This window comes from Seriola lalandi, unplaced genomic scaffold (assembly GCF_002814215.2).
Source record: "Seriola lalandi dorsalis isolate HSWRI2012SDOR001 ecotype SW California unplaced genomic scaffold, Sedor1 jcf7180002054331, whole genome shotgun sequence".
NCBI lineage: Eukaryota > Metazoa > Chordata > Actinopteri > Carangiformes > Carangidae > Seriola > Seriola lalandi.
This window is the reverse complement of record NW_019524884.1, coordinates 2,297-29,680: the sequence shown is the minus strand read 5'-3', so window position 1 is coordinate 29,680 and position 27,384 is coordinate 2,297. Positions and strand designations below refer to the sequence as shown.

Below are 27,384 nucleotides of genomic sequence, written 5' to 3'. Positions count from 1 at the left end.
GAGCTCAAGTACAACTGAGGCTGCACAGTACTGAATCTGAGATGTCCTAAACCAACATAAACCATTCTGATTTACATACATCATCAGGCCAAACTTTGAAATGTTTCCCAACTAGTGGTGTATGATCACGAGTTTCTATGTTTAGATCAATGAATATCAAAGTTCTCTTTCTTTTTGGTGTATAATGATCATTACAGCCTCACCGAGCTGCTAATGTGGTTGTAGATGATTTGAATTTCATTTGAATTCTTTACATCATCCAGTTTGTTAAACTGCACCTAATCTGCTGAATTATTTTTGGAACAGGAGGTAATATTGTGATTTTGAAATTCCTTTAAAAAATCTGAACAGCATGAATCTGATCTTGCACAAAATAACTGAGAATCATGCTCCGTCATCAGCCAGTGCGACGCAGCTTTATTTTATCTGTTTTAGCTATGCTGAATTGGCCACACACTCTACCCCGTACTGGCTAATTTGCAGTTTAAATGCATTCAACAATGAAGCTGGAATAATAATACACAGATTTGCATCGATGCATTTTTTTTACACATTATGGTCTCTGAGGACGAATTGGTCCTGAAGTCTAAGCACCCAGTGACTAAATAGTATTGAGATTTATTCTTTTCACTTCTATATTTCTGGTTTGCTAAAGATTTAAAGATGCAGGGATCAGACCACAGTTTATTCATTAGCAGCTCTGCATGTGCTTGCATGTGCATCTGTGTGTGCGTTCATTTGTGAAACTGTGTGTGCACGTGTGCAAAGGCAACCTCATGACTTGTTCTCCCACAGAGTCTCTTCATGTGTGGTAATGATGTTAGGGGTAACACAAAATAACAAGCAAAACAAAAAAAGACAGAGGCAGGATGGAGAGATGGGGGATGGAGAGCGAGAGACAGAGTGTGTGAAAAGAAGGATGAGAAAATGAGAGGTCCTTTTGAGATGTAAAACAGTCTTTAGCTGAGCCCTAGTAACACGACAAGGCATTTAGAGCTACCTGTCATATGAATCACCAACTGACTTAAAGCATGTGAGTCTATGCAGTGTGTGTGTGTGTGTGTGTGTGTGTGTGTGTGTGTGTGTGTGTGTGTGTGTGTGTGTGTGTTAAATGGCTCTTTTGATCAAACACATGGCCATCTAAAGTGTGTATTTATGTGTGTACTTATTGTCCTAATCTTCATTTTTCTTTCATCTTCATCATGTGAAAATAATTCATTGTTTTGAATAAACAGTATTGTTACACCACTATAATTTGGTCATAATAAATCACGAGTTCGACTGTCAAGTTGAAGTTACTGTAGGCGGCGTGTGGAAAACATGCAGATCCAAGTCACGTCTCTCAGTCGTCTGTTCATTTCTTTCCAGCTCTTCTTTTCAGCTCAGCTGTCATCTCTTCTTTTCTCCTCATTTCCTCCCCTCCTTTTAACTTTTTTTCCTGATTTCCCCTTTTTTTTGATACTTATACTTTGCATCTTTCTTTTCTCTCCTACTGTCTTTCTGTCTCTTCAGGTGGAGTTCGACTGCATCAACCCAAAGAAGCAGAAGAAGAAGAAGAATTACAAAAACTCTGGATTCATAATTGTCAAGTCATGTAAGGTGAGGATGGATGGATGGATGGATGGATGGATGGATGGATGGATGGATGGATGGAGCGAGCTTTGGCCTAATCAATTCTTTTTAGCAGCATATGTTCATTTCACGGTTGTAAGCTTTGGTTCCATCTAAATTATGAGCACTGGTATTACTGTTTGGGGCAGATTGTGTAGATAATAATCCTGATGGTAAGTCTATCACTGTTACTCACTGTCTCTATAATTAGCTTGGCACATTAGACACATTAGGTAAAGCATGTTTCCCACATCTCAAATCAAATCAATTCTTACATCTCATCTCATTTCTCCCCATTGAGTCTTTGCATTTGCCTTGAGATAACTTAGGACATTAAGCTCCATGGCAAATGATCATGCTCTTCTCAGTTGAGTTATTACAGTACGCTCTCTCTCTCTCTCTCTCTCTCTCTCTCTCTCGCTCTTATTTTTTTGCCTAAACTTAGTATAAATTGAATTCATGATTAAATTCTATAAAATTCTTCATAATAAAATCACTGTAGACAGGTAGGGCCGGCAGTAGCAGCTCTGCAGCAGCAGTTCAGCGCGGGTTGCCGTCACACAGAGGTGAGGCAAACAGTGTGGCCCAGGCGTTAACCAGCCTATTTGTGTGCACGCTGTAAGATAAAGAAAAAAAAAAGCTAAAATAGCCTAAAATTTGCACCTGTTCCAGGTAAATTCCCATTTAAAATTACAATTGAAAAAGTTATATTCATTAAAATTCTGAAATACCTAACTTCACAAATCAAACAAGTCATTCAGTTTCTCCTCACGATATGTCACTTCATAATGACCCGTCTTACACTTGACTCAGTGAAACATTTGATTAAACCGTTGTGGTTTTGATCAGCTGACACACTTCTAACTGGGCGTTCATAACTCCTTCTGAATAACTAATTAGCGTGGCAGCGTGGAGCCGCACAGAAGACACATTAAGCTGGAACACTGAGTCTTTAGATGCCTGTTGGAACGACATTAAAGCTGCGTGCGTGTGATGACAAGCTTTCATAATTGATTCTTTTCCTTCTTCCTTTTTTCATGATGCAAAATCATGAACAAGCCTTTGTACACAGACATACACAGAACCATCACATGCACACACACACACACACACACACACATATGCACATGCACATACAGCGCATGCACAAAACTGCTAATACAGTAATTATATTTGTTGGCTGCCGGCAGGGATTAGACTAATGACAGTAAAATCCATGCTAAATATTCATTGTAATTGGAGTGGAAATTGTGTTCAAACAAGATAATTAATTGGTGCTCCATTGGTGGTACCTTATATCAGAAAACGAGGGCTGTTTTGTCATTTTAAAACAAATTTTACTTAAAGAGTTTTGTTGTGATGTTTTGTTGTTTACTGCAAAGTCTGTGCTGTTGGAATCAGTTTATCAAAAAATAAATAAATTGGATCAAACACTTCACCTAAAGTATCGATCTGATCCCTCTGACTCTCCTTTCCACAAAAGATCCTCTTCTTTTCCTTGATTTCTTACTTTTTCCTTTCCTGTGACTCCTGTGTCTCCAGATTACGAGGGACTATACCTTTCTGGATTACATACTGGGGGGATGCCAGCTGATGTTTACTGTGAGTATTATATTAACGTGCCTGTTTTCCTGCCTCTGAAATGATGTGATAATGAGATACATGTTTCTGCATGCTTTGCTCTTGAAAATGGATGGAAAATATTCACATCTTCTATGTTCATCTCCTGGGGTTACAGCTGGATGATCATTTACATATAGAGAGGAAAAGTGCACGAGACAAGAAGATGTTACCCGGAGAAAATGAGTGGAGTAGAGAGGCGTAATGGGGTATTGTGAGGCATTGAATTGTGGGTACTTTACTAGATTTGTGAAGACAGGAGGGCAGAAAGAGAACAGGCAAAAACAGGCGAATACAAGAAATTAATTAGATATAATGTTAGTGTGAGATTAAGATATAGGGACAGAAAAAGAACAGGTAAAGAAAGAGACAGAGAATAAGCATAGGAAGTCAGAGGGAAAGAGAAGCGTCATCGTCTATTTTGGTATCTTGTTAGGAGAAATTCACATGTGTCCCTGGTGGTGTCGCACCTTTGTGTGTAGCTAAGTGCAGGGAAAACTTGTTTATAGTGGCCAATTACACACACACAAACACACACACACACACACACACACACACACACACACACACACACACACACACACTCAATCATTGAGTAGTTTTATTATTATCCAGGGTGTTTTGTGTCCAACAACTAGGACTGCCCTGCTGATAAATTCAGAACCATTCAGACTGGCTCCCTGTTACTGTAACACTCACACTAATGTACACAAATTCTGAAACCACAGACACACTGAGAAAATAAGCACTTTCAGCACATATAGCACACACACACACACACACACACAGACACACACACACACACTGTGCCTACTATACATATGCGTATCCACACTCCTTGTCGTGGGAGCTCCAGATGTTGCATGGTACACATGTTGTACTGATTTTGTTGCATTTTTCTTAAAGTAATGTTCTGAGATTAGACACCTGTGCTTTTGTCTGATTGGTAGTTCTGAAATTAAAAAGTTAGTAATGCCATTGACACTGCTGTATAGTTGCTTAACTGTCCCACTACTGATTTGAAATCCAAAAAAAATATTTATCCAACAAGTTATACTCAATTCCAGCGATACCTTTTTTTTAATTATTTCTGACCATGGCACATTTTTTTGTTGATGATTCAACTGTGAAGAAATTTTAAGTCAATCCAAGAGGTGGGATTCTCAAACAGCCAAACGCACACACACACGCACACACGCACGCACGCACAAATACAAACACAAGCAATGACAACATTCACTGTCAGCCTGTTATTTTCATCTTATTTTATTGTTTTAAATGAGGCTTCAATGCAAAGAGCGTAGTTATTGTTGCCATAGTGACACTTTGTGCTGTTGATGACAACGTTTACACCATGACGAATAAGTGAGGGAGAAAAATACAGCGGAGACCGTTGATAGTCATTTGGGTCTTTTCATACATATGTAAATAAAAATTAAAAGTGTCGTAGCTTTAACTGCTGTGAGACTCTTTTTTTGGATTCCCACAGTGTGTAACAGTGTGTGTGTGTGTGTGTGTATGTGTGTGCGTGTGTGTGTGTGTGTGTGTGTGTGTGTGTGTGTGTGTGTGAGCTTGCCGTGCGCACTTGGACGCCATGTGAAATCTTCACCGCCGTGGTTCAGTGAGTTATTTTGCCTCCTGTTCCCGCTCTGCTCACGTTTGGGGACCTTTACAGTGCTTAATTATCCCCCCCGCTCTCTCACAGCAGCAGGTGTGTACGTGAGTGGAGTGTAATGCTTTCACCTTGACCATGCAGACCAGCTTTGAGCAGGCGCAGTTTGTGTTATTTTATCTTCATGTAATAAATATACAAATGTCAATTAGATGGTGATCTGCATGAGGGAAAATCAGTCAGCCTGTAGTGGTCTGTTTGACCCGGGAAGACATGATCTCTAAGAACGTGAGAGCAGAGTGGTGTAATGTATGTTTCTCTGTATTAACGTCGTTCTTTTTGTCAGTGAAGAGGATGGTCTTTCACCATGAGGTATTCTCAGTAAAGAGTGGTTTTACTTTCAGGAAATTAAAAACCCTCTACACGCTGTAAAGTAGGTCCGACTTAATTGCTGAATATTTGATGATCCTAGTAGTTACTGGATGATAAAACAGCTGTAATAGTAGAAGGTAATTCCTCTCGTGTCCGCTGTGGTCAGCTCTTTATGACCAGTTAAAACCAGAATGGGGAGGTCTGATTTGAACAGCAGTGATGAGCTTTGATGTTTTCAGCCCTTAGGACTCTCTACTTCCTGCCTGCTCTCTTTCGGATGAATGAGGTAAATGTGACCCCCCCCCCCCCCCCCCCCCGGTGTTGGGCAACACTCAGTGGCGCTAATGTTTCACTGCCGAGTGTGCTCATGTAAGAATGCTGCTGAAAATGCATTTAGCATGTGTTAAAATAAAAATGTCACAATTTGTATTTGCAAAGAAAAATGGACGTAAATATTTTAATCATTTCATCACTGCGGGCCTTTCTTATTTGTAATGAGCAGAGTTGCACTGCAATAGGAACATTTGCTTGTTCTACTGGGGATGAGAAGAGCAAATTTAAGGCGGAATGGGAACTCTTAAATCCTCACTGCTCCCTCCTAATCTTTTGCCTTTTGTCACAGACCTGCAGCTCTTTCACTGGTGCACACACACACACACGCACACACACACACACACACCTAATACTGTCTTAACACAGATACTTCCTCTCCTGCTTACAAACTCATTTACATACACACATGTGAGCACAAACATTTATTATCCTCTTCACACACTCTCTCGTCTGCTTCCACACTTACACACTGCTTGTATGACCGATTTACACGCAAACTCCCAAACCATGACAAACACATGCACACACAAATCCAAACACAGTATCTTCTTCATACAGACATTTTTATCTCACATACTTTGGCTCACACACACACACACACACACACACACAATATCTCCACAACGTGCACCTTCCCCGCCTGATTTAGACATGCACACATAATCTCACACAGACACTCAATCATCGATGGCATCGTCTTCTCACAAAACACGCTGCCACTTAGATGCATGGATCTTATATACACGCACATACGGCGAAAAGTAAAAATCGTGTACAAAAAAAAAAAAACACACACCGGCACAGGCACACATGCATGCAAAAAGAGGCTGTTCTGCGGTGTTCAATCAGACTTAGTATGGGCTCTAATCCTAATCTCCAGGAAGGGAAAGTCTCGGGGCTGTGGGAGCTGGAGGAGAGAGAGCAGCGTTTCTCTCTTACACACTCCAACACAAAGAGACAGCCTGCTACTGCTGATGGGCTGTTTGTGAAGGACTCATTTCAGCTGAATTATGCTGTTATTCATATCTTGTGTTTGATATCATTCGGAGCTGTGTAGAGCACAACTGGTTGAAAGGGATTTTGGTGAGTGGAGAGCAGCGTGTAAGAGGTATAGAGAACGTACAGAAGCTGCCGTGTGTATCACGCACAGTGAAAGATGAGCTGATCGTAGGACCGAGTGTCCAGCGTATAAACTCTTAAATCCATCTGTACCAAAAGGGGAGAGACACATAAGACGGACCTTGTCTTTAAGGAGAACTAAAAATCACAGCAGAGATTCATGGAGAAAACAAACTTTTCATGAATGAGAGCGCAGACAAGCGTTTCCATTGCTCAAGACGTTGATGCAGACGATATCAGTTCAGAGTCAGAGCTGTTTTTTCAGTTTCCGCCTGGAAAGTGGCTCTTACATGTTGAATAAAACTTGTCACAAAAGATATACGCAAACACACACGAGAGAAAATCTCAGGCTAAAACAGACTCTCTCACTGTAGAAGTCTGGCAGTGGACAGCAGCAGCTTCAACACACTCATCCATCCAACCTCCCCTCCATCCATCTCTCTAGCTGTTTAACTGCAAATGAGTCTGAGAGGTCCTGGCGTGAGAATTGGCTGATACTTGACAAGACACAGCTGAGAAAACTCCAATGCAAATGTCAGCATGTCAATTATTTGACAGTAATTTGGCAGTAGTGGAATCCCTCTAATTTTTCTGCAGTCACAGACATCCTGCCACATTGCTGCTCGGAAATGTACAGTAATGGGATGCTGCTTTGTCGGCCCTGTTCACTTTCACTCTGTGCACTTGCTTGTTGAAACTGTGTGTTTGTCATGTTGTGTTTAGGCGACTTGTGTGTTAGCAACCACCAATAGCTTGAGGCGAGGAATAAGTTGGAAACAGAATGATGTTGTCTCCCGTTATCATCAAATTTACAGCCATCAAACTAATAATGTCTGTCACTGAAGAGGGCACTGAAGAAAAAATGCCATAATAGTTTCACTTCTATATTCCAATAGAAAATACTGTCATTTCTTCCCTAGCAGTGTAAACATTCGTGCATGTATGCAGCGCATCGTTATGTATCTTGGGGTTAGTGACAAAAATTTGTTTGCCGGTGTAAATTAGTTTTGTCCTACAAATACACAGTTACATAGCTATTCATATTTTAAATAGATACAGGTTTTACACGTATTAATATAAGTCTACACTTTGGCCATTTAATTGTAATAAAACACTGTAAAAACTTGAGTCAGACAGAATTGTAAAAAGAAATGAAATCCCAGCTACGTCTGTTACAGTGCTCTCTATGATACACCTGCATGAGAGATACCAGAGGGCCTGCTGTCTGAAGCCAGGCCTGGGAGTGCTGTGCGAAGCTGAGCGCCTGTTATTAAAATAACTTGGCCATGCTCAAGCTGAAAAATGCATCTTGGGTCTCATTCAATATAACCTGCCTCTGGGTAAAGGAAGTCGTGGTTGTTGTGAGTGTTGGAGAGGACTATAAAACCAAAGCTAACTGGTTATGAAGATAAAATCTCTATCGGTGTTGCTTCTCATTCGGCGAAAGCAGCATTTCTATCATTTCTATAAGAGTAGATGGTGTAACACAGGCAATGATGGCTCTGTGTTTCTTATGTTTGCATTCCCTGGGAGGGGAGCACTGCCATGATGGTTTAATGTGCTTTAATTACTCTCCTGCGACTTGAGTTCAAAGAGTGGTGATCTCCCTTTGCCCAGTGGTCTCATGTTGTTAGACTTCTGTGTCAGGTGTGGATACTACATCCACATGGAGGTTTATAAAAACACATGGCAGAGATCTCCTTTGGCAAAAGGATAGAGTTGCTGTTTGAAGATGGAGGAAGGTACCGTGACTGACTGAGCTTTACTTGTCTTTGTGTTATTGCAATTTACAATTTACATCACCCCTTAATACTATCATGTTTCATTTCCAGAAACTATCTGTGATTACAGGAAAGAATTATGTGTCCACTTCGCACCTTGAACCAAGAGCAATTTTCAATATGGGTCTTTTATTTTATTTATTTTTATTTTTTTACACATACGTCGTTCCAGGAGTAACACACAAGCACACACACGTGCAAAATGCAGAGCAGCACCCTAATTCTGTCACCCTGCATCTCTGTGTCCGTCACTCCTGCTGCTCTTTATACTCTGTCCTCTCTCTCTCTCTCTCTCTCTCTCTCTCTCAATTTCCTCTTCCTCTCTCTCTCCTTCCATTCTTTACCTCATTTGTCCAATTGTACTCACACATCTACCAGCTTTCTTCTCCCTTACCGCCTCTGTATTTTCTCTTTCCTCAGTTGTTGTCCATATTGAACCAGAACATTGTTGTTTTAAAACACCCCTAGTGGCTTCAAACAAAGAGAGGAAGAGGGAGATGGTTTAGACTATCTTTAAGCTGATCGCAGGGAGGCGGAGTTTCTGGGTCGGGTTCTTGTCAGCACACAAACCGCTTTTCAGCGCCTGAGGATAAGCTTGTCACTCTTAATTTCATATTATGTTAGACTGTGTGTCTCTGCGTGTGTGTGCGCCTTTTGTGTTTTGGGCGCACATGTTGAAAGTGTGTGTGTGTGTGTGTGTAGGAGAGAGAGAGTTTATATTTTTATATACTATATGTTCTCACAGTGTCACCCTCTGGTCATCTGTGTTAAAAATATGCCTCTGTGTGATTTCATTGCCTTTCTTCCTTTTTTCAAACACGGCTGCTCTACGGTATTTTTAATCTTTCCTCAGATGAAAACCTTTTTTTTCCCAAGAATTTAGAAAAAACAGAATGATTACTTTCTCTAGGATCTTTGAAATTTTGAAATTGAAATCAGAAAAGTTGTTTAGTAGACCAATGACTGTGTTCATTTTTTTTTTTATCAAGGCTGTAACTTTTTCTTAAAGGTTGTAATATTTTGTGTCACAAAAAGCAACAACAGGCATTGTGGGGCTACAGAAATGAATCGCAGTATCCACTAAATCATATCAACTGGCTGTCAAGGAGGTGAGTGGTGCAAAGTTGGAGTGTAGCAGGTCATTTCAGAATTGGACTGTTGCTCCTCTCTTACTCCGAGATAACAAGATGTCCAATCTCAGACACTGTTTTCAAAATTTAACAGCAACTCCAGTTGTTCGGTTTCTTCCCTTCAGACCTTCACCTCGCATCGTCTCATGTCTGACCGGAAACAAATAAGGAACCTTCTACTGTCCGTGTTTGTTTTCAGTCAGTTTATTGATAATGTCAGCTGTGTGAGAATCGTGTTTCATGCTTAACAGACATTTTATCTTTTTATTGATTTCTGAGAAAATGAAAGTATTTTGCAGTTTAACATAATCTTCTTAGTTACTGCACTTTTAATAGAGAAACAAAGCTAAGCCGTCAGTGGCTCCAGCCGAGTGATGGAGGCATTAATGAGAGCGGCATATATCAGATTGGCAGCTAACGTTATATTTCCTTTCCCACATTTACATGATATACACTAGAGTTGAACTGGATAACATTTTGTAACCCACACCTTGTGTTGAAAGATGGCAGATGAATCATTCCACCGTCTGGATACCTGTCAGAGTAAACTGTTGCACAGAGGGGAAATAATAAACCTGGGCTCCTTCAATTTCAATTTATGTCAAAAGAGATTCAACCATTCCTGTTTCATGCTTTTTTTTTTTTGCTGCTGCTGTTGCGTACATTCACCATGTCATTCACACACACACATGCACACACACTTTAACCGCACAGCAGGTTTCTCATTTCACCTCTAATGTATCACTTCTCTGTATTTCCACAGGTCGGTATCGACTTCACAGCCTCCAATGGGAACCCTCGAGAGCCGTCCTCCCTCCATTACATCAACCCGCTGGGCAGCAATGAGTATCTGGCCGCCATCTTAGCTGTGGGACAAATCATACAGGACTATGATACGTGAGTATCTAATGCAGCCTTCCTGGTTGTTGTTACATTATTTTTAATCAGTTAGAACAAGGTTGATGAGGGTAGTTGTTGTAGATGTTGTAATGTTTTTTTATCACAACTACGATTACGACCGGGACATGACAAAGACTATCTTTGACCTGCTGGTCCCGGAGTGTCTCTGCATACAACAAAATGACGCTCAGATATGTCACTGCTGGAGTTTTGACAATTTTACAGTGAAGAAGAAAATGGTTTCCCCTCTGTCATTTCCACATACATCATTGTGGGCTTTGCAGAAAGAATTAAACCGATTTATCAATTTTCTTAAAGTCCATCTTAATCCCATCCCCTGCCCAGGCAGCACTGTGCAGAGCTTTAGCATTGTCGTCACTGGTGCACACTGCGTTAGTTTATATGTTACAAATAAGATTTCCGCAGTAAAGGCCTCAGTTTGTGACATTGAAAACATACTGAGGTTTCTTCTCTCTCAACAACTTTAACATTAAAAAAAAAAGAAAGAAGAAAAGACAATACATCAGAATTTCTGTGTCCTCTTAGTGAGAAGCCATTTTACAATGCTACTGTATTTTTCTACCAGTTCTCTGCCTGTTTCTCTGCAGCATGTCTTTGAATGTGTGTCTTTGTGACAAGGTAACAGGATTTCCTCTGCTGTCTAAATCCAGCTTGTTGAATTTGGATGAAAAAAAAAAAAAAAACGGTTTAACTTCGTTCCAATCTGTTGTCATGGTTTCCTCCTCAGCGACAAAATGTTTCCTGCTCTGGGATTTGGAGCCCAGCTCCCACCAGACTGGAAGGTATGTGAGTGTTTGTTGGTGATCTTACTGTTGTTGTTGTTGTTGTTGTTGTTGTTGGTGTGTGTGTGTGTGTGTGTGTGTGTGTGTGTGTGTGTGTGTGTGTGTGTGTGTGTGTGTGTGTGTGTGTGTGCGTGCATGTGTGTGTGTGTATATGTGCAACACAGAGAGAGTAAGAGGGGGGTGGTGTCATATGAAAACTTGCAGTTAAATCAAGCCTGTGTTATACATACATTATTTTACACACACACACACACACACACTCACACTCACACTCACACTCACACACACGGACTGTAAGCATTATACATGCATATTCACATGATTACGCAACTGTCAACCCATCTGTGTTGCCATGGCACTGAGCTGATGAAAAGGACAAAGGAGAGAGAGCAGTACGCAGTGAGATGGAGAGAGGGTGGGAGGGAGAAGGTGTGGGAGAAATGGACAGTATTTCTCAACAATATTTTACAGTGTAGTGAACGATGAACATCACGTGTATTGTCTCTTTTTCGTCTCCTCAGGTGTCGCACGAATTTGCCATCAACTTTGACCCCACCAACCCCTTCTGTTCAGGTGAGGCGATGTGCGGCAGTTACAGACGTCATCGATGAGTCTGCTGCAACCTTTAGAGATATTGATAATATTGTCACATTTTAATATCACGCATCGATTTTGTACTTTCATTTTATTGTACTGATCTGTACAGCCTGACCAGTACTGGATTTAAGAGACATTTAAAACTGTAAAAGTGATAACGATGAATGAGCTGATACTAACATCATAACATAATTTATGCAAAAAAAAGGGACGAGGCAACCAATAGAGAAAAATTGTGATGTTAATACAAACAAACTTGATTTTACCTAGCCATTAAGAAGAACCCGCTCACTAACATGCTGACTTGTTTTCTGTTAACACCTTTATTCCACTCATAATAACATCAGCTGAAACCGCCGTTGCTCATCTTTGCTCATAGGTTGTTGTCTTCTTTGTGGCTTGGACCCACAATCTTCTTCCAGCAAGCTGCATGAACAGATAGGAGTTACTAAGTTTTTTTTTGCCCTTTGAAGATGTAAAACATTATTTGTCTACAATAGTATTGAAGGATTATAGGCCCATGTTAAAATATGATTTCACTAGTGTTGCAACAGAAAAAATGTTGCCACCACTGCGTGAAAGACTGAAACAGAATTTAAGTTCATTTAAAAAGACAGAAAAACAATCCCATTTTCTCTATAAACATTCAGACTTTGCAACATCATTGTGACTTTGTGGAAATGAACAGGGACAGAGCTAAAACACCAGTGCAATAAAAACTGGAGCAGTTTAACAAGAATGCCAGACACACAGTAAAATAAATAGATAAATAAAAAAGACTCGCCATCTCTGGATCATGTGACAGCAGCAGGTGCTGCACTCCTCTGAGCGTATCTTGCTGAGTTGAGTAAATAACACGTTCACACTTCACCTACACTTTCTTCTTAAGACATTTGAGTTGGCAGTGTGAACGCCAGTGCACAAACAGTTGCTCCTGACAATTCAGACCAGTGAAAGATCCAGATAAGAGCATTCATATTTATTCATTGGCAATGTACAACTAAAGATCTCAAATACCTGAGACCTCCCCACCAGTCAGTCACAGCTGAAGAAGCTTTTTGGATGAGAGGTGAAACGTCTTCAAGCATCTACAGAAAGTGAAAGTAGTAAAGAGGATAAAGAGGTTAAAGAGTTCAGTGTTTCAAAGCATATGGTCAAATACCAACAGGCTGTTATCAGGTCAGCGCAGCATACTGCATTCTAGCAATGTACACCTGATGAACTCATTTACATATAGCACTTTAAGCCACGCTAGCAATGTCGTTCGGTCGGTCGGTCGACCACTTTCATCCAACAACTATTGGATGAAATTTTGTGCAGACATTCATGGTCCCTAAAGAATGAATCCTTAAGATGTTGTGATACCCTGAACCTTCCTCTAGCGCCACCATGAGGTTGGTATGTAGCTTGTTGTTTTCACTTGAACACCAATGAACCAATCTTAATGAAACTAAAATGTTGACCATGGAAAACATTATACTCTTGCTCAACATCAACATTAGCATTAGCATTGTCATAGTGAGCATGCTAAGATGCTGACATCAACAAGCTAAAAGCACTGCCGGTTGCTACTGTGACCATGGATTCTCAGTCTTGTTTAAATATAAGTGGTAATAAAAGCTTACTTAACAAAAATGCAGTGTAAGTAACATTTCCTAAACTTCACACCTAGTTAAATTTCAGCAGATTTGTAAATCCTCAGTATTCTGCACCCACTTTAATGGACCACAATGCAAGAACTCTGTTTTTAATGTTGTGCATTCACATCCGTGAATGCACCATTAGCATTTGAGATGTGTAGGATGGAAATGTGTTGACAAATGCAAATGACTTGAGAATCAACTGCTGTGAGCACAACTTGTAACATATTTTAGCCCGACACAGGCAGGAGTTTATGCTAAATAAGTACATTTATACTCAGCCTGCTGCTGATGGAGACCTGAGTCAAACATTAAGATCTGCTTCTCCAAAAACAGATTGTCATTATTAAAACATCTGCCTCCACAAGCACCCTTTATTTTTAAGGTTAGCAACAATTTCTCCACGAACTATAGAAGAGAGCATTATAGTTCATCTTTTCTTTGAAAGGCTAATACAGCCTCCAGTGCGCTCTAAATGGAAAGAATCAGGTCAAACAATTAAACCTGATTTGGAGGACTGCAGTCACAAAGTGCTGCTGTAACTGCTACATAAAACCTTGTTATGTAATGTGCAATATTCAACCATCCTGCTTACCAGGGGGTTAGTAATATTTGAGAACCAAATTATTGTTTTTTTCACATCTGTTGATACTGTACACTAGGGATGGGACGTTGTCTTTATACGATTCGCGACACGATTTGGGGTTTATGGTTTGATTCAGTCATGATACAGTTAAAAGTTCAATGACAGGAAGGTATTCCTCTTTTTCCCTTTTCTGGCACTGGTTTGATTCAATATGTAAAAAAAAAACAAAACAACCACACATGCAGTAATTTTCTAATGATAAAAAAAGAATGAGATAAAATAAATTCTCAACTTGAATTGGGTTAAAGAAATATAATCTGCAATTGAAATAGAACTCTATCATGAGAAATAAAAAGCCTAAACTCCACTGTTAAATATTGTTGCTGGTTACTATCGTATATGCAAAGTGATTCAGTGTCAACAAGACAAGTGATAGCTCTGAGTAGTGCGGGAGATCAACCCCGTCCGTTGTAAGCAAAATGCAGTCAGCTGATTTCAAGCATCATCTTGTCCCGTTTCTCTGTAGAGATTTTGTATGAGCGCAACTGAACTGAAATTGGGCTCCAGCACTGGAAGCGACTTTCTAAAGCCTTCGCTTTGAATTACAGAAAATGGCTGTAGCTTGGTTGCATTGAAGTTGCCAATTGCTTTAGTTATTCATTTAGCTCACACACTGGTTTTCTGGAAGAGTGGTAGATGTTGATTTCAAGTTCAGAAGTTTGTTCCTTTGTCACGTCTTTAATGGGAACGATGGAGACGAGTGCTCCTGTCAGTTGTGTTAGCTCTTGTTTAGGGCATTATAAATTTCTTATAATGCATATATGCCTAGCATTTTTTACTATGAAGGTGTTTATTTTTATCAAATTGATATGTGAACGAAGAGAACTGAAAAATAAACAGCTGTATTTAAGTTGCCGTGCTGACTTTCTAGTTCTCTTAAAGAAACAAAAAGGTTGATGAGACAGAAGGCTAGCATTCAGCAAATGAACCTTGTCTGGCCACAAATTCAAGAATTGGTTGTTTAAGCTTATTTGAGTCTGAGCACTGCTGTTGACAAACTATAATAGGTTTGGAGTTGGGATATATGTGTAAACGCCATTTTCCCATAGGCAGATCTTTTTCTTACCCCTCCATGAACCTCTCTTCCTCCTCTGGTCTCTCTTCTTTCCATTTTGAAACTTAAGGTGTGTTTGAATATATATACTCTCTTTCTCTCTCTCTCTAGGTGTGGAGGGCATCGCCGAGGCCTACTCCGCCTGTCTCCCTCACATCCGTTTCTACGGCCCGACTAACTTTGCTCCAATCATCAGCCATGTAGCACGTTTCGCTGCCCAGGCCCTTCAACAGGAGAAAGCAGCGGTACGTGACAACACCTAACTCGTTTATCTGCCTTTCCGTCATTTTGATTATTATTCATTTGAATCTACATAATGAAAACAAGAAAGATGAGACAGTGTTTTGTCATGTATGAATAGGTAGTTGTGTATCACCAAACACAGCTGCTTGACCGTTGGGTTTCTTTGCCTGGAGCCGCTTAGAGTCCTGGATCGCCACTGGTTAAATTTATCCTTGTTAGCATACCAAGGTTAGCATTTAGCCACAGCACATGTAATTCTCTGTGTGCAATTTGAAAGCATGTTTTAAGAAGTTAGCTCAGCTCAATGTTTTCATTAGCTCATCATCAACAAGTACATGCACAAGTCTTATGATTTAGCAAAGTCTTGGGTCTTTTAATAAAATTCATGGTTTAACATTGGCCTAGTAGCTGCCACACAGACATTAAATAAAGCCCCTTATAACTGCACACGGACAGAAGAAAAGACAACCACGGGTTTATCTGTGGGTAAGTGAGAAAATTAAAACACAATTCTTCCAGATTCTTTTCACATTTCATCACAGTATCTTAAACTTCTGTTTTTCAAAGTTTTATTGCAGGTTTGCTTTTGTTGCTCTTCTCCTTGGTGAACAATGATTTGACATCTCACAGATTGTAGTTGGCTCTCTGATTTTATCTCTTCACAAGATTCTGCCCCTCAGTTCTGTCAAATACATTTACTTGATCTTTTAGATGATATCTTCTCTCATTTCTTGATGCTTTTTCCATTTTTTTTTTTTTTGATTTGCCTGACTTTTGTACTAAACGTGGTCTTCTGAGATGCAGCTCTGCCTTTTGTACATTTGTACATTGCCTCTCTGCTGTATCTCACTTAAGTCACTGCTCACTGAACGTATTGGTCTTTATTATCATCCCAACATGCCACTAAACCCTATTAATTACTCACCAGTAGTAGACCAGCAGTCAGTGTGAATACCGGTCAGGGCAGTTTGTACTTGTAATTTATCTACTCTGTTTAGCAGCTTGATGGCTGACAGGAAAAACAAGTGTGTGCATCTGTTGACTTGAACTCCTGGTACGTTGATCAGAGTGTCAGGGAGGAGGGTGACAGACTGGAGTGACAACTTCATGTCCTTCCACCACTTCGCAGCTGAGACACTGACCAGGCATTTCACACATTTTCAGGCTTAGCAGCATGATAGGGAGGCATCCTCCATCTCATTTTCTCCTTTTCCTGCTGGTGGCATGGCTCTAGGGATGGTCAGTCCATCGCTTTGGCCCAGACTGACACATCTCAGCAACCATCGGATGAATTGCCACAAAACAAGAACTACTTGTAATACTTTGTTTTGTGATTAGAAAATGTTAGTCTACTGACATACAGTCTCACAGAACCCCTGGCATGGCTGGAGGCTCTTAGCCTTGTTTGTAGATGAGCTCTTATCATCTATTACTAACCAGATAAGGTTCATCTGACCTGTAAATTTTAAAAGCATTGTGATTCTTTTTGGTTTCCTAAAACACAACCTTAAGCTACTTTTCATGTATACGTTCACTCTTGTAACTATTCGTGGTCCTTTCACATTAATAAGTTCCAAAAGCATGTATTAAGCTTTTTACATGACAAATAAGATTAGCAGCACACCTGTAGTCATCTCTAATAAGACTCAGGTGTCATGTTTTAGCAGAAGAGACAATCCCAGCTGAGCTTGTTTGAGCTGAGTTCAGTTTTAGTCCAAACTCGTGAATTACAGCATACTGTACTTCCAACTAGGTGAACCACTGGATTATGTATCTGAGGCAGTAACACATAAAATCCAAATTAAGAGAAAGCCTAGGGCTCTGTCTCACACCCAAGAAGGCTTTCTATTTTGGTAGCATTTCTTGGTAGGAAGCCATGTAGTATTCCTTGAGGTGTGGGACAGTCTCATTCAAATAGGACTTCCTTTAAGGCTGCGGTTAAACTGGCAATAACAACTGCATCATTGACACCACTGCTCATAACGCCAATCAACTCGTTTTTGCACATCTTGGCATGTGTATATCGCATCATGCAGAACAGAGTGTTCTATTTTGGCCAATTCACTGTCTTCGTTAATCGTGTATTCAATTAAAGACAGAAGAAAAATCCACTTCATCTGTCTGCAGTATCATGAAATGCAAAAACTTCCCCCCTGAAAGGCAACTGATTACTGCAGCGGCTTGGGTTTGAATCCAAAGAGTGCATCTCCTTGTTTCTTATGATTGTGTTGGACAGACACCCCAACTTTCTTGTAATACGTAACCCTTTAAATAACACAGTATTCTGTTTGTCTAGAAAGCTGTCTAGCTGTGGTCTGATGAGGATGACTGATTTCCAGAGATTTTCCAAACATTTTGTTTTGCTAGTTGCACCAGAGTGAGCTTTTTTTTTTTTTCTCCCTTCGCCATACAGAAGTCTCAAATGAGCGTTATTTGGCTTGGCTGCTTAGAGTCTCCGACACAACTGACTGTGCAATCACTGCTGCTGCTCTATCCTCTAAATCTGCCACACGGGGATCCAAATAAAAGCATTTGCCTGTTAGCCACAGACTTGTTTACCGTGAGGCAGCAGTGGTTAGCGCTGGCAAAGGTTCAAACCCCAGTAAGGCCCACTGGTGCAGCCGCAGAGTCCCATCAAGCCCATGTATCTATTATAATTTTCTAATTGAATTGTTGTCAATTTTAGAGTTAACAAAGAGAAAGGATCCTTTAATAAATAGCAGGCTGTGCAGCTGGAGGAAGCTTTCCCCGTCCGTCAGTCAGTGTGTCTCAGTTTATGGTTGTGCACTCTTTCACGTTTTGTCCTCGGGTTCGTGTTTCCGACTGCGCGACTCTCCAGCTAAAACAACACAACACTTGGCACACAGTGAAGTCTTGCACACATTGCTGACGTCAAAGATGAGAAGGAGCCTTGGGAGACTTCGGTTAGGAACAACATTACCTGTAAGGCTCAGCACGATGTTCCCACTGGAGTCAGTCAAAATGTACAGACGCGTGACACTCGCCGGAGCTTCGGATCTTCAAACTTCCAACAAATTGCACATGTCCCCATCTTGTACGTATCCAGTGGCACATCTCCTGCCTAAATCTGAAGAGAGTGCAGTAGCCGGGTATCATTATGCTCCCACGGTGCTTTTTGTCCATAATTGTACCCTGTCACCCTGTGGAGAACAAATAGATGAGCAAAATGCACAAAGGTTTGTGTGTCGTGTGCCAGAATCCCATTGTTTCTGTAAGGAAATGATTGCAGACCCTTTTCTTGTTTTATATTATAGTGAGTTCAAACAGGGTTACACCATGGGACGGAGTAACAGACAATAAGATGTGACAGCCACAGAAGAAGTGTGTGTGGACCACATCCTGGGGTAGAGGCTGATGACTGGTGCATGTGTGTGTGTTGGGGAAAGTGGGTGGTTTAGGTAGTAGGCTGCACAAATCAGCTGCTGCTCGGCCTCAGTGTCCCTGTTCCTGGTCCTGATAATGAGAGAGCCTGCGACTGCAAACTGTGTGACTGTGTACGAACAAACTCCTGCAACTAACACACGCACACACACACACACACACACACACACACACACACACACACAGGCTGCAGGCCAGTGCAGTCTATGCGTGTCTCAGTGTGTGAGCGACCCTGTCTGTCTGTGTGATAATGACTCTCTAATGAGCGCTGCTGTTAGCACATTAAAGAGACAGGCTTCAGAGCCCTCCCTGTGTGTGTGTGTGTGTGTGTGTGTGTGTGTGTGTGTGTGTGTGTGTATCGAAGTATTGAAGTAACCATTGAAGTAAAGTCAGTGTGTGTCTTCACCTTGTCTTATCTAAGGATAACCATTCACATTCCAATATGCAGAACCGATCATTGTTTTGTTTTTTTCTGTGCATGTGCTCACGTGTCGTCAGATCACATTTTCAAACTTAAAACCAGGGGCCTGTGTCATGAAGCAAGTTCAACTTAGTCTGGCTTTCTGTGGGTTACCAGGCGATCCTGGATATCCAGTATCACAAAGCTGGTTAGCAGCTAGTTCAGTTACTGAACCAGCTCTGAAGAACAATTCATGAAAGAGTGGAAGGCAGAGCAGCGACCAGCACAAGTTGCGCTCTGACCGCTTAGTGTTTCCTGAAATCTGCTTGGCCTGTCTGTGTGGTATTTTGTTGCCTAATGCAGAGCGCGTGGTGCAAAGGTCGGAGGAGAGGCGCCAACAGATGGGAGGTTCATTCAAATTCAGCAGCAGCGAGTTGCTGGTATTATGGTGGAAAATGTGTCTTAGATGTCATGTTAAAAGAATAGACGTCTGTTTCTGGTGATTCTATCAACAACAGCAAACTAAATGTTTTAATTAAACACTCCCCAACCAGCAGCTTTTAGTGTCAGAATTCAAGTTTTGTGGATAAAGCTGGAATGTGTTCATTCATAAATAAATGAATATGAGGGATTCTTACAGAATCTGTTGCCTCCAGGTGCTTTAAACTGTATGAAAATGTTCTCCTTCAGTTCATTAAGTCCCTGCAGCATCTGAAGGCAGCAAGACATACAACTGTATGTTTGCACCATCCCAGAGCACAGTGCCATTATGCACAGCCGTCCACTGTGTTTAACTTCGTTATCACGTGGAAATGACGGCAGGCTGCCGCTGCCATGTGGATTAGAGCTGCGTATCAATTCTGTGTGTCAGCTCATGTTTTTACTCTTGAAATGCATTACAAGGCAAAAACTACTGCTCCACATTTTATGATGCTCAGTGTCTGGTCTCTTGCACAGGGAGCAGTGTATTAGTTTTCATACTGATTTTTTACTAATTCCCCACAATATAATAAAATCAGTATTAGTATATTTTCTTGGTTTCCCCATAAAAGAAGTTCGATACTTCCCGTCTGTGATGAGAAAGATAAAGATATTTTCTTAATTCATTCGCATCAGAATGTAATACAGTAATGACAAAAAAACAGCATTCTGCCTCTTACACAAACATTTACTCTGTATAAGTGTATTTCATCAACAGGACATCATTAGTGTATCTTTGTTTGTTGTTTTTTTAAATGACAGAAGGACTGCCATCTGTCCAAACTGTCATGAAACATTCCTCCTTTTCCATACGAACTTTTCATACTGTCATACTTCAAATAGTCCAGTAACCCCTTGTGCCTTTTTGTGCATTCATTATGTTCCTCCACTTATTTATTCAGGTTTGTTCCCTGAATTTCTGTATAGAAAAAAATTCATGACACCATGCTATAGGGGTTTTCCGTCATATCCCAAAGCCTGATCTCTCATTTAGTCATTCATCATTCACTTCTCCTCCTCTTGTTCTGCTAAATTCATTTTTCTTTTTTCTTTTTTTCCCTCCATTTTTTCCCAGGAACAGATGGTGTGCTCTGTCATATGAATGGAGCTCAACTCACTGTAATGTAGAGAAGCTTTCATTCTGATTTCTATTTTTTCACACAGTGTCACTCTGCTTACCATTATTGACAGCATATGTAATCATCATGATTGAGATTGCAGATTCCTCTTCAAGCTACTCTGGGATCTGTTTCAAATTTAGCAACAAAAGTTACTTTTTCTCTTCATTCTCTTTTTGTCTTTTGTCTCTCTCTCTTTCATCCTCTCAACTCTTCCCCTCCATCATCCCTCTTCCCCTCTGCAGCAGTACTTCACTCTCCTCATTATAACAGACGGTGTCATCAGCGATATGGACGAGACACGTCACGCCATTGTACAGGCGTCCAAGCTACCCATGTCCATTATCATCATCGGTGTGGGCAATGCAGACTTTGCTGCCATGGAGTTCCTGGATGGAGATGCCAGTGTTTTGAGGTCTAACACAGGAGAAGAGGCTGTTCGGGACATTGTGCAGTTCGTCCCTTTCAGGGATTTCCGTAATGTGAGTATTGAAATAGAACTTGATATTAAATGGTTGAGGTTTACTGGTTGTAAAGTCTTTGTCTTCCAAATATATCTAAATTTTGATTTAAAAAAAAAAAAAAAAAAACTCAACTAATCTGTTTGATTAGGACTGTGTGGGTGTGATTTGATTGGTTTGATTGACAGTTGCCTGGCAACATGAGCAAACAAATCACAAACTGTCATGAGGTTCTGATTCATTCACAATTCATTATCCGTGAGATGAATAACCAACTGAGATCAATCAATCACTCAATCAATCAATTTATTACTACTTACTACTGGATAGGGAAAATATGAGCAAGTCATTATAATATACATCAGAAATACAAACATCGAAAAACATAACAATTCCAAAGGTGACAAGGAAATCGCCACAGCTCCGGAAATCCCCGTTTGTAATGTTACCAAGACGTCTCACAGTCATAAGTGTTAGGACGCTTCCAGGAGGTGGCGCTAAGAGCAATCTGGAGTGGTGTCTTCAGCCCGTAACGTTACGTACCACACTAAACCAAGTAGGGCTCTCTCCAAGAGCTAGGAGGACACCGTTACTGAGTAAGAGGTCCTAAAAGGCAAGATTAATATTTGAAAAAACTTCCATATATAACTTTCTGGGATAATGTTCTATGGACAGATGAAACCAAAGCAGAGCTCTTTGGGAATGCAGTGCATCAAGGTGACAAAGCGAAGCCCATAAGGAAGAGAACGCCCCACCTACAGGCAAACATGATGGAGGCTCTGTCATGCTGTGGGGCTGCTTTGCTGCCTCTGGTACTGGAAGCACTGAGTGTACCAAAGGCATATTTGAGTGAAATGTGTTACCCAGTGTCAGGAAACAAAGTTTGAGGTGAGGGTCTTTGGTCTTTCAGTTGGATGACAACTCACATCCAAAAGAATGGTTAACTGGTCCTGATATAAATCCTATTGAAAACCTTTGGAGATAGCTGAAATCTGCCATTGGAAAAAGGTCTCCTGCAACCTTCAAAGACCTTGGATGTATAGCTGTGGAGGAGTGGCAGAAATTACCAGCAGGCAGGTGCAAGAAGCTTCTACTTGGCTACAAGAAACATTCAGAGGCTGTTATTGTAGCCAAAGGTTCAGCAACGAAATTAGTGAAGTGTCCAAATAATTGTGTCCAGGGTACATTTTGTGCTTGTATTATTCTTCTATTAAATAAGTTATTTTGTCCAGTAACCTTGGACATTTTATTGAAATATTCTCCTTATAAAAAACTGGTTCATTTGCATTTGTTTCTGAAGATATTCTGAATTATGTACTTGAAATTCAAGGTTGCCAGTAATTTGAACCAGGACTGTAATGACATGATGTCATGCTGTCTGAGTGTGAACATGTTACCAAATGGCAGCCTGTTGCTACTCAGACTGCGCGCACACACACACACACACACACACACACACACACACACACACAGAGGATGTGCTAGATGGTGGTAGCTGCCTGGTTATCTGGGAATAGAGACACTGTCAGTGATGTGTTCTGTTGATGAACATACTTACACTGGATGTAAAATGTGTTAATGTTATAGTGTTCTTACATGTATGATGTTGGACAGCACACAGGTTAATTAGTGCGTGCACATTTTCAGGCTGTGCACAAGGGGACTAATTTAGTGCATTTTTGTTTTTGTCATTTTTGTGGGTTTTGTGTGTGTGTGTGGGTGTGTGTGTGCGTGCGTGCGTGCGTGTGTGTGTGTGTGTGTGTGTGTGTGCGTGCCAGTGTGTGGGCTGGTAGTGGGTGAGCTGACTTCCTTTGTTGTGGGAGGAACAGACAGTGTTTGCTGGCCTCGTTCCAGTTTGTTAGTGGGAGGCTGAGAGACAGCAACAGACAGAACAGAGGAAACGGATTAATGAGTGACCTAAAATGATGAGCTGTGTTGGCAGACAAACTTTTACTACAAATTATCTTCATGAAGTTGGTGGTGATTAGATTGGAAGTTGGTAGCTATTGTTGTAATACAATTGTAAAACTATTTACAGTACCAAGAACAAGTAAGTGAACCCTTTGGCATTACCTGCATTTATGTATGAATGTGTCCTCTAAGGTACAATTATGAACAAACACACAATCTATTTTAACTAATAACACAAATCATGGTGTTGTTCTTGTCTGTACTGAGCACACCATTTAAACATTCACAGTGCAGTTTGGAGAACGTCCAGTCAATGAAAACAGATTGGAGATGTGGGTTAGAGCAACTATGAGTTTAAAAAAAAAAAATTATTAAACATTTTGCATTCGCTGTTCACAAGAAACATCAGCTGACGCGAACGATGCCTCACAAAAAAGATCTCAGAAGACTTAGAATCAACAACTGTTGATTTGCATAAAGCTGAAAGGGTTGCACCGTTAGACAAACTGTCTATGAATGGAGGTGATTTAGTTCTGTGGCTACTCTCCCTAGAAGTGGGCGTCCGGCTAAGATGACTCCAAATGCACAATGCAGAATGATCAGTGAGATAACAAAGAACCTCAGAGTAACAGTGAAAGGCTTAAAGGAATCAGCTGGTTAACATCCCATTGAGCTGGCATGGAGTCCATGGCGGGACACCACGGAGGAAGCTGCTGCTCTCCAAAAAAACATCACTGCACACCTGACATTTGCCAAAGGGGTTATGTGAAAATAGCATTATAGAGTTAAATAAATGTGAAACAACAATAATAGAATTGTAGAATAAGCTGCTGTCCTTATCTAAATCTATGGATACTGTTAAGAAAGGCTCTCCTCCAAGCCTGGATTTTTATTAGTTACAAGCATTGGAAATGTCAGTGGGATTTTGAATGAGGTTTTCCTGCTTCTATAACAGATTCTGGAAATTCTGGTCTCACTTCGGCTCTTTATTAAGGACCACTGATGTTGATGGAGTTTGACTTTGTAATTCATCCCAAAAGTGTGTTGGAGGGGGTTGAGGTCAGGGCTCTGTGCAGGCTAGTCGAGTTCGTTCACACCACACTGTGAAACGTATTGGAAGCACACCATTATCTAAAATATCACTGTAGGCTGAACCGTTACGATTTAATTCACTGGACCCAAACCACGGACGAAAGACTAACGATACACAAACAAATGTGGACAGGTGTGTCCATATAGGCCGACTAGCAGACGTCTAGTCACGCAATCATCAGCCAGGTCTAGGATGGTAAAAGTCACTCCAAGCAAGGCTGAACAGAGACAGTTTTCTAATCTTCTGAAGACTTCAAATTGCTCTCTTGCTCTTTTTTTCTCCATCTCTCTCAGGCACCCAAGGAGACTCTCGCCAAATCGGTCTTGGCCGAGCTGCCTCAGCAGGTCACCCAGTATTTTAAACAGCGGAATGTCCCACCCATCAACTCTGCACCGGAGTGAGACGGCCCCCGAAGACGGGGAGCACCACACGCTGTACAAGTGATCAACAAAACCTCTTTTCTCGTTAACGGCAAACAATACAGAATGAAAGTGTGTATATCAGCTGTGAACAAAAATTACAAAAAATAAATAAATAAATAAAAAATCAAACATTGGAGACATCACTGCCATTATATTTGCAACGTTTGTCCTGGTTGAAGAAAGTTTGGTCGGTATCCAGTGTGAATCCATCCAGACTGATATTTTCTGTTTGTTAAAGCTTTCCAGCAACAGATCTATGATGATAATGTGTAAAGGACCTTGCATGTCTACAGTGATGGCAGGTGTCTCCAAATGATTATATGATTATGCAGGTGAGACACTGGCCTTTTTTTTTTTTTTTTTTTAGAGGAATGAAAAATATCTTGATTCATCAGGATGTAGGTTTTTCTTTTTTTTTTTTAAATTTAGCTTTTTGCATGTGTGTGTCTTGTGACCAATACCATGTGATACATACAACTCCTTGGTGTAAAGTCCCTTCTAAGCTGAACTATATCAGTGGTTGACTCCTCTCCTGTTGTTGTAAGGATCCTTGTCTGGTAGCAGATCAGATGAATGCTGCTTTTATGCTCATGTGTGTCACAGACTGAGCCTGAACAGAGCACTATTTCCTCACCCCTGCTCCGTCACAGGGGCGAGGTTTTCTTTAGAAGTTTGCTCCTCTGTCGTTTGAGAGGCAGGTTTAACGCTCCACTATGTTTATTTGATTCAAGAGGACAGAGTCAGAGGCGAATGAGGCCGTAGTGGTAGCTGTAGCACTAACACAGGATATGTGTGGGATACTGTGCAAACCCATTTGGCTGTTAAATATGGGGCCACTTTGTTTGCCTTGTATTTCTTATGACTTTGGTTCATCCTGCATGTTGCCAATATCTATTCACTGTTTACAAACTGATGCTGGTGATCACAAACGCATGATTTTTTTTTTCTTACAGGTTATGTATTCAACAAATTTTGTGAATATTTTAATGAGATCATGTTGAAAGCAAAGGAAGTGTTATGAGGGCAAAGAAAGATGTGTCAGAGAAGGCTGTTACCGTCAGAGTTTTGAGCAGGAGACGAGACGTTTCTGATATGCATATATATCGAATGTATATTTATATGATGCTGTTTATGTTCTGATAAGCCAATGTTTCTGACATGTTTTTAATGTACTTTTTATGCAGTGCTGAATTGTGTACTTAAACTGCTACTATGTGTATTAATGTGCATCTTTGTACTAAATGTGATATTAATTTTATAAAGTTGTGTCTATGTCCAAACTCAGGTTAATAAACTGAAGAAAATGTCACACGTCGTATGTGTTTCTGTGGATATAAGCATGCGAGAATGAGAAACGAGAAATGCAAAATGACTAAAGATATAAAGTGACAACAAAAAGATGCCACACAACTACAAATAGCTGTGAAATGACTCCATAGAAATGTTAAACAACCACAAAAAGATGAAAAATGACTACAAAGAGGCACAAATCAACCTCCCCATTCAAACGTTACTAAGACTGGTTCTCTATAAGAGAAGAAATGGCTGTAGAGAAACAGAGGGGTGGGTGGTGACAAAAAACATTCGCACCAGATCTGTGTTTAACTCCACATGACTCAGCTATGATTTTTGCTGTTGGTTTTTCATGGACTAAAGACTTAGAGAATTACAGTCTGATGCTACCAGTCAAACAGACTCAGCAGAGTGAATTCAGCTCACACAAAATGTGGCATCAGAGAAACATATACAAGTGAAGGAGAGAAAAAATAATTCTTACAAAAACAACATTCTGGTTTGGTGCTTGAAAACATTAATAATTGCCAGATTGAAAAAAAAAGGTGGCTGCTAGCAACTTGTTTTCATCTAAAAGGCTTGTGTTTGGTATGCCGTGTTGTGAATGTTGGTTTTATTTGTTGTCATAGCAACTCCTTTCACCGCTACACCAGAGGTACTGAGCATCATCTGTTGGTTAAACTGAGAAACCCATGGCTTCCTTAATGATGTCAGTGAACTCAGACAAACCAAAATACTTGTTACTGGCCATGAACGCAAGATAAAATTATCTTCAGTCTCATCATCAGTCTGTGTTTACAGAGGCTTTGAGTCACTCTCAAACCCTGTGCGGCGCACTCAGACATTTTACCCACTAAAGACAAGTGCAAACATTTGACTGTTTAGGTTGTTTAAAGCCACAGAGAGTCTTTATATTTTCATATTATTTCATCTTGACTGCCACCCTGTTTTTCTATCTCACTCAGCAAAGTGAGCTCAGCTCCACATGCACAACTCTCCTGCCAAGGTTTTAATAAGGACTGAATACACACCCCAGAATCCAATTACCTGCATTAGTTTTGATCTAGTGCAATTTTACCCATTCATTTTATGGCCCATGTAGGTCTGACTGAGCTTCATCTCAGATCTTTTAACCTCTAAAAAATTGTCAGACTCTCTATGAAGAGTGACAGCATAATCTTTTCTTTTTTTCTTTATGGAGCCAAGCATTCATCTTCCATTTTCGTATTTCAAACCTGTTCATCTTTCAAGCCAACTTTTAAAGAAAGGCTTTCTATGATGTATTTTATACCTCAGTAGTCAAGCCAACTGGGCTGGAACCATATTATTTTTGCTTTGTTTCT

General features: G+C 40.5%; 1 protein-coding gene across 1 annotated transcript in view; it reads left to right on the top strand.

Annotated features, from left to right (window-relative positions):
• cpne2 (copine II) overlaps positions 1-26,057 on the top strand; it is a 37,964-nt gene extending 11,907 nt beyond the window's left edge. The window contains exons 9-16 of the mRNA XM_023407216.2: positions 1,513-1,599; positions 3,154-3,213; positions 10,342-10,475; positions 11,227-11,281; positions 11,803-11,854; positions 15,330-15,463; positions 21,107-21,343; positions 24,620-26,057. Coding sequence (XP_023262984.1) covers positions 1,513-1,599; positions 3,154-3,213; positions 10,342-10,475; positions 11,227-11,281; positions 11,803-11,854; positions 15,330-15,463; positions 21,107-21,343; positions 24,620-24,727 — 867 coding nt within the window. The 3' untranslated portion in view covers positions 24,728-26,057. The remainder of the gene's footprint in view (positions 1-1,512; positions 1,600-3,153; positions 3,214-10,341; positions 10,476-11,226; positions 11,282-11,802; positions 11,855-15,329; positions 15,464-21,106; positions 21,344-24,619) is intronic.
• Positions 26,058-27,384: the final 1,327 nt, after the last annotated feature.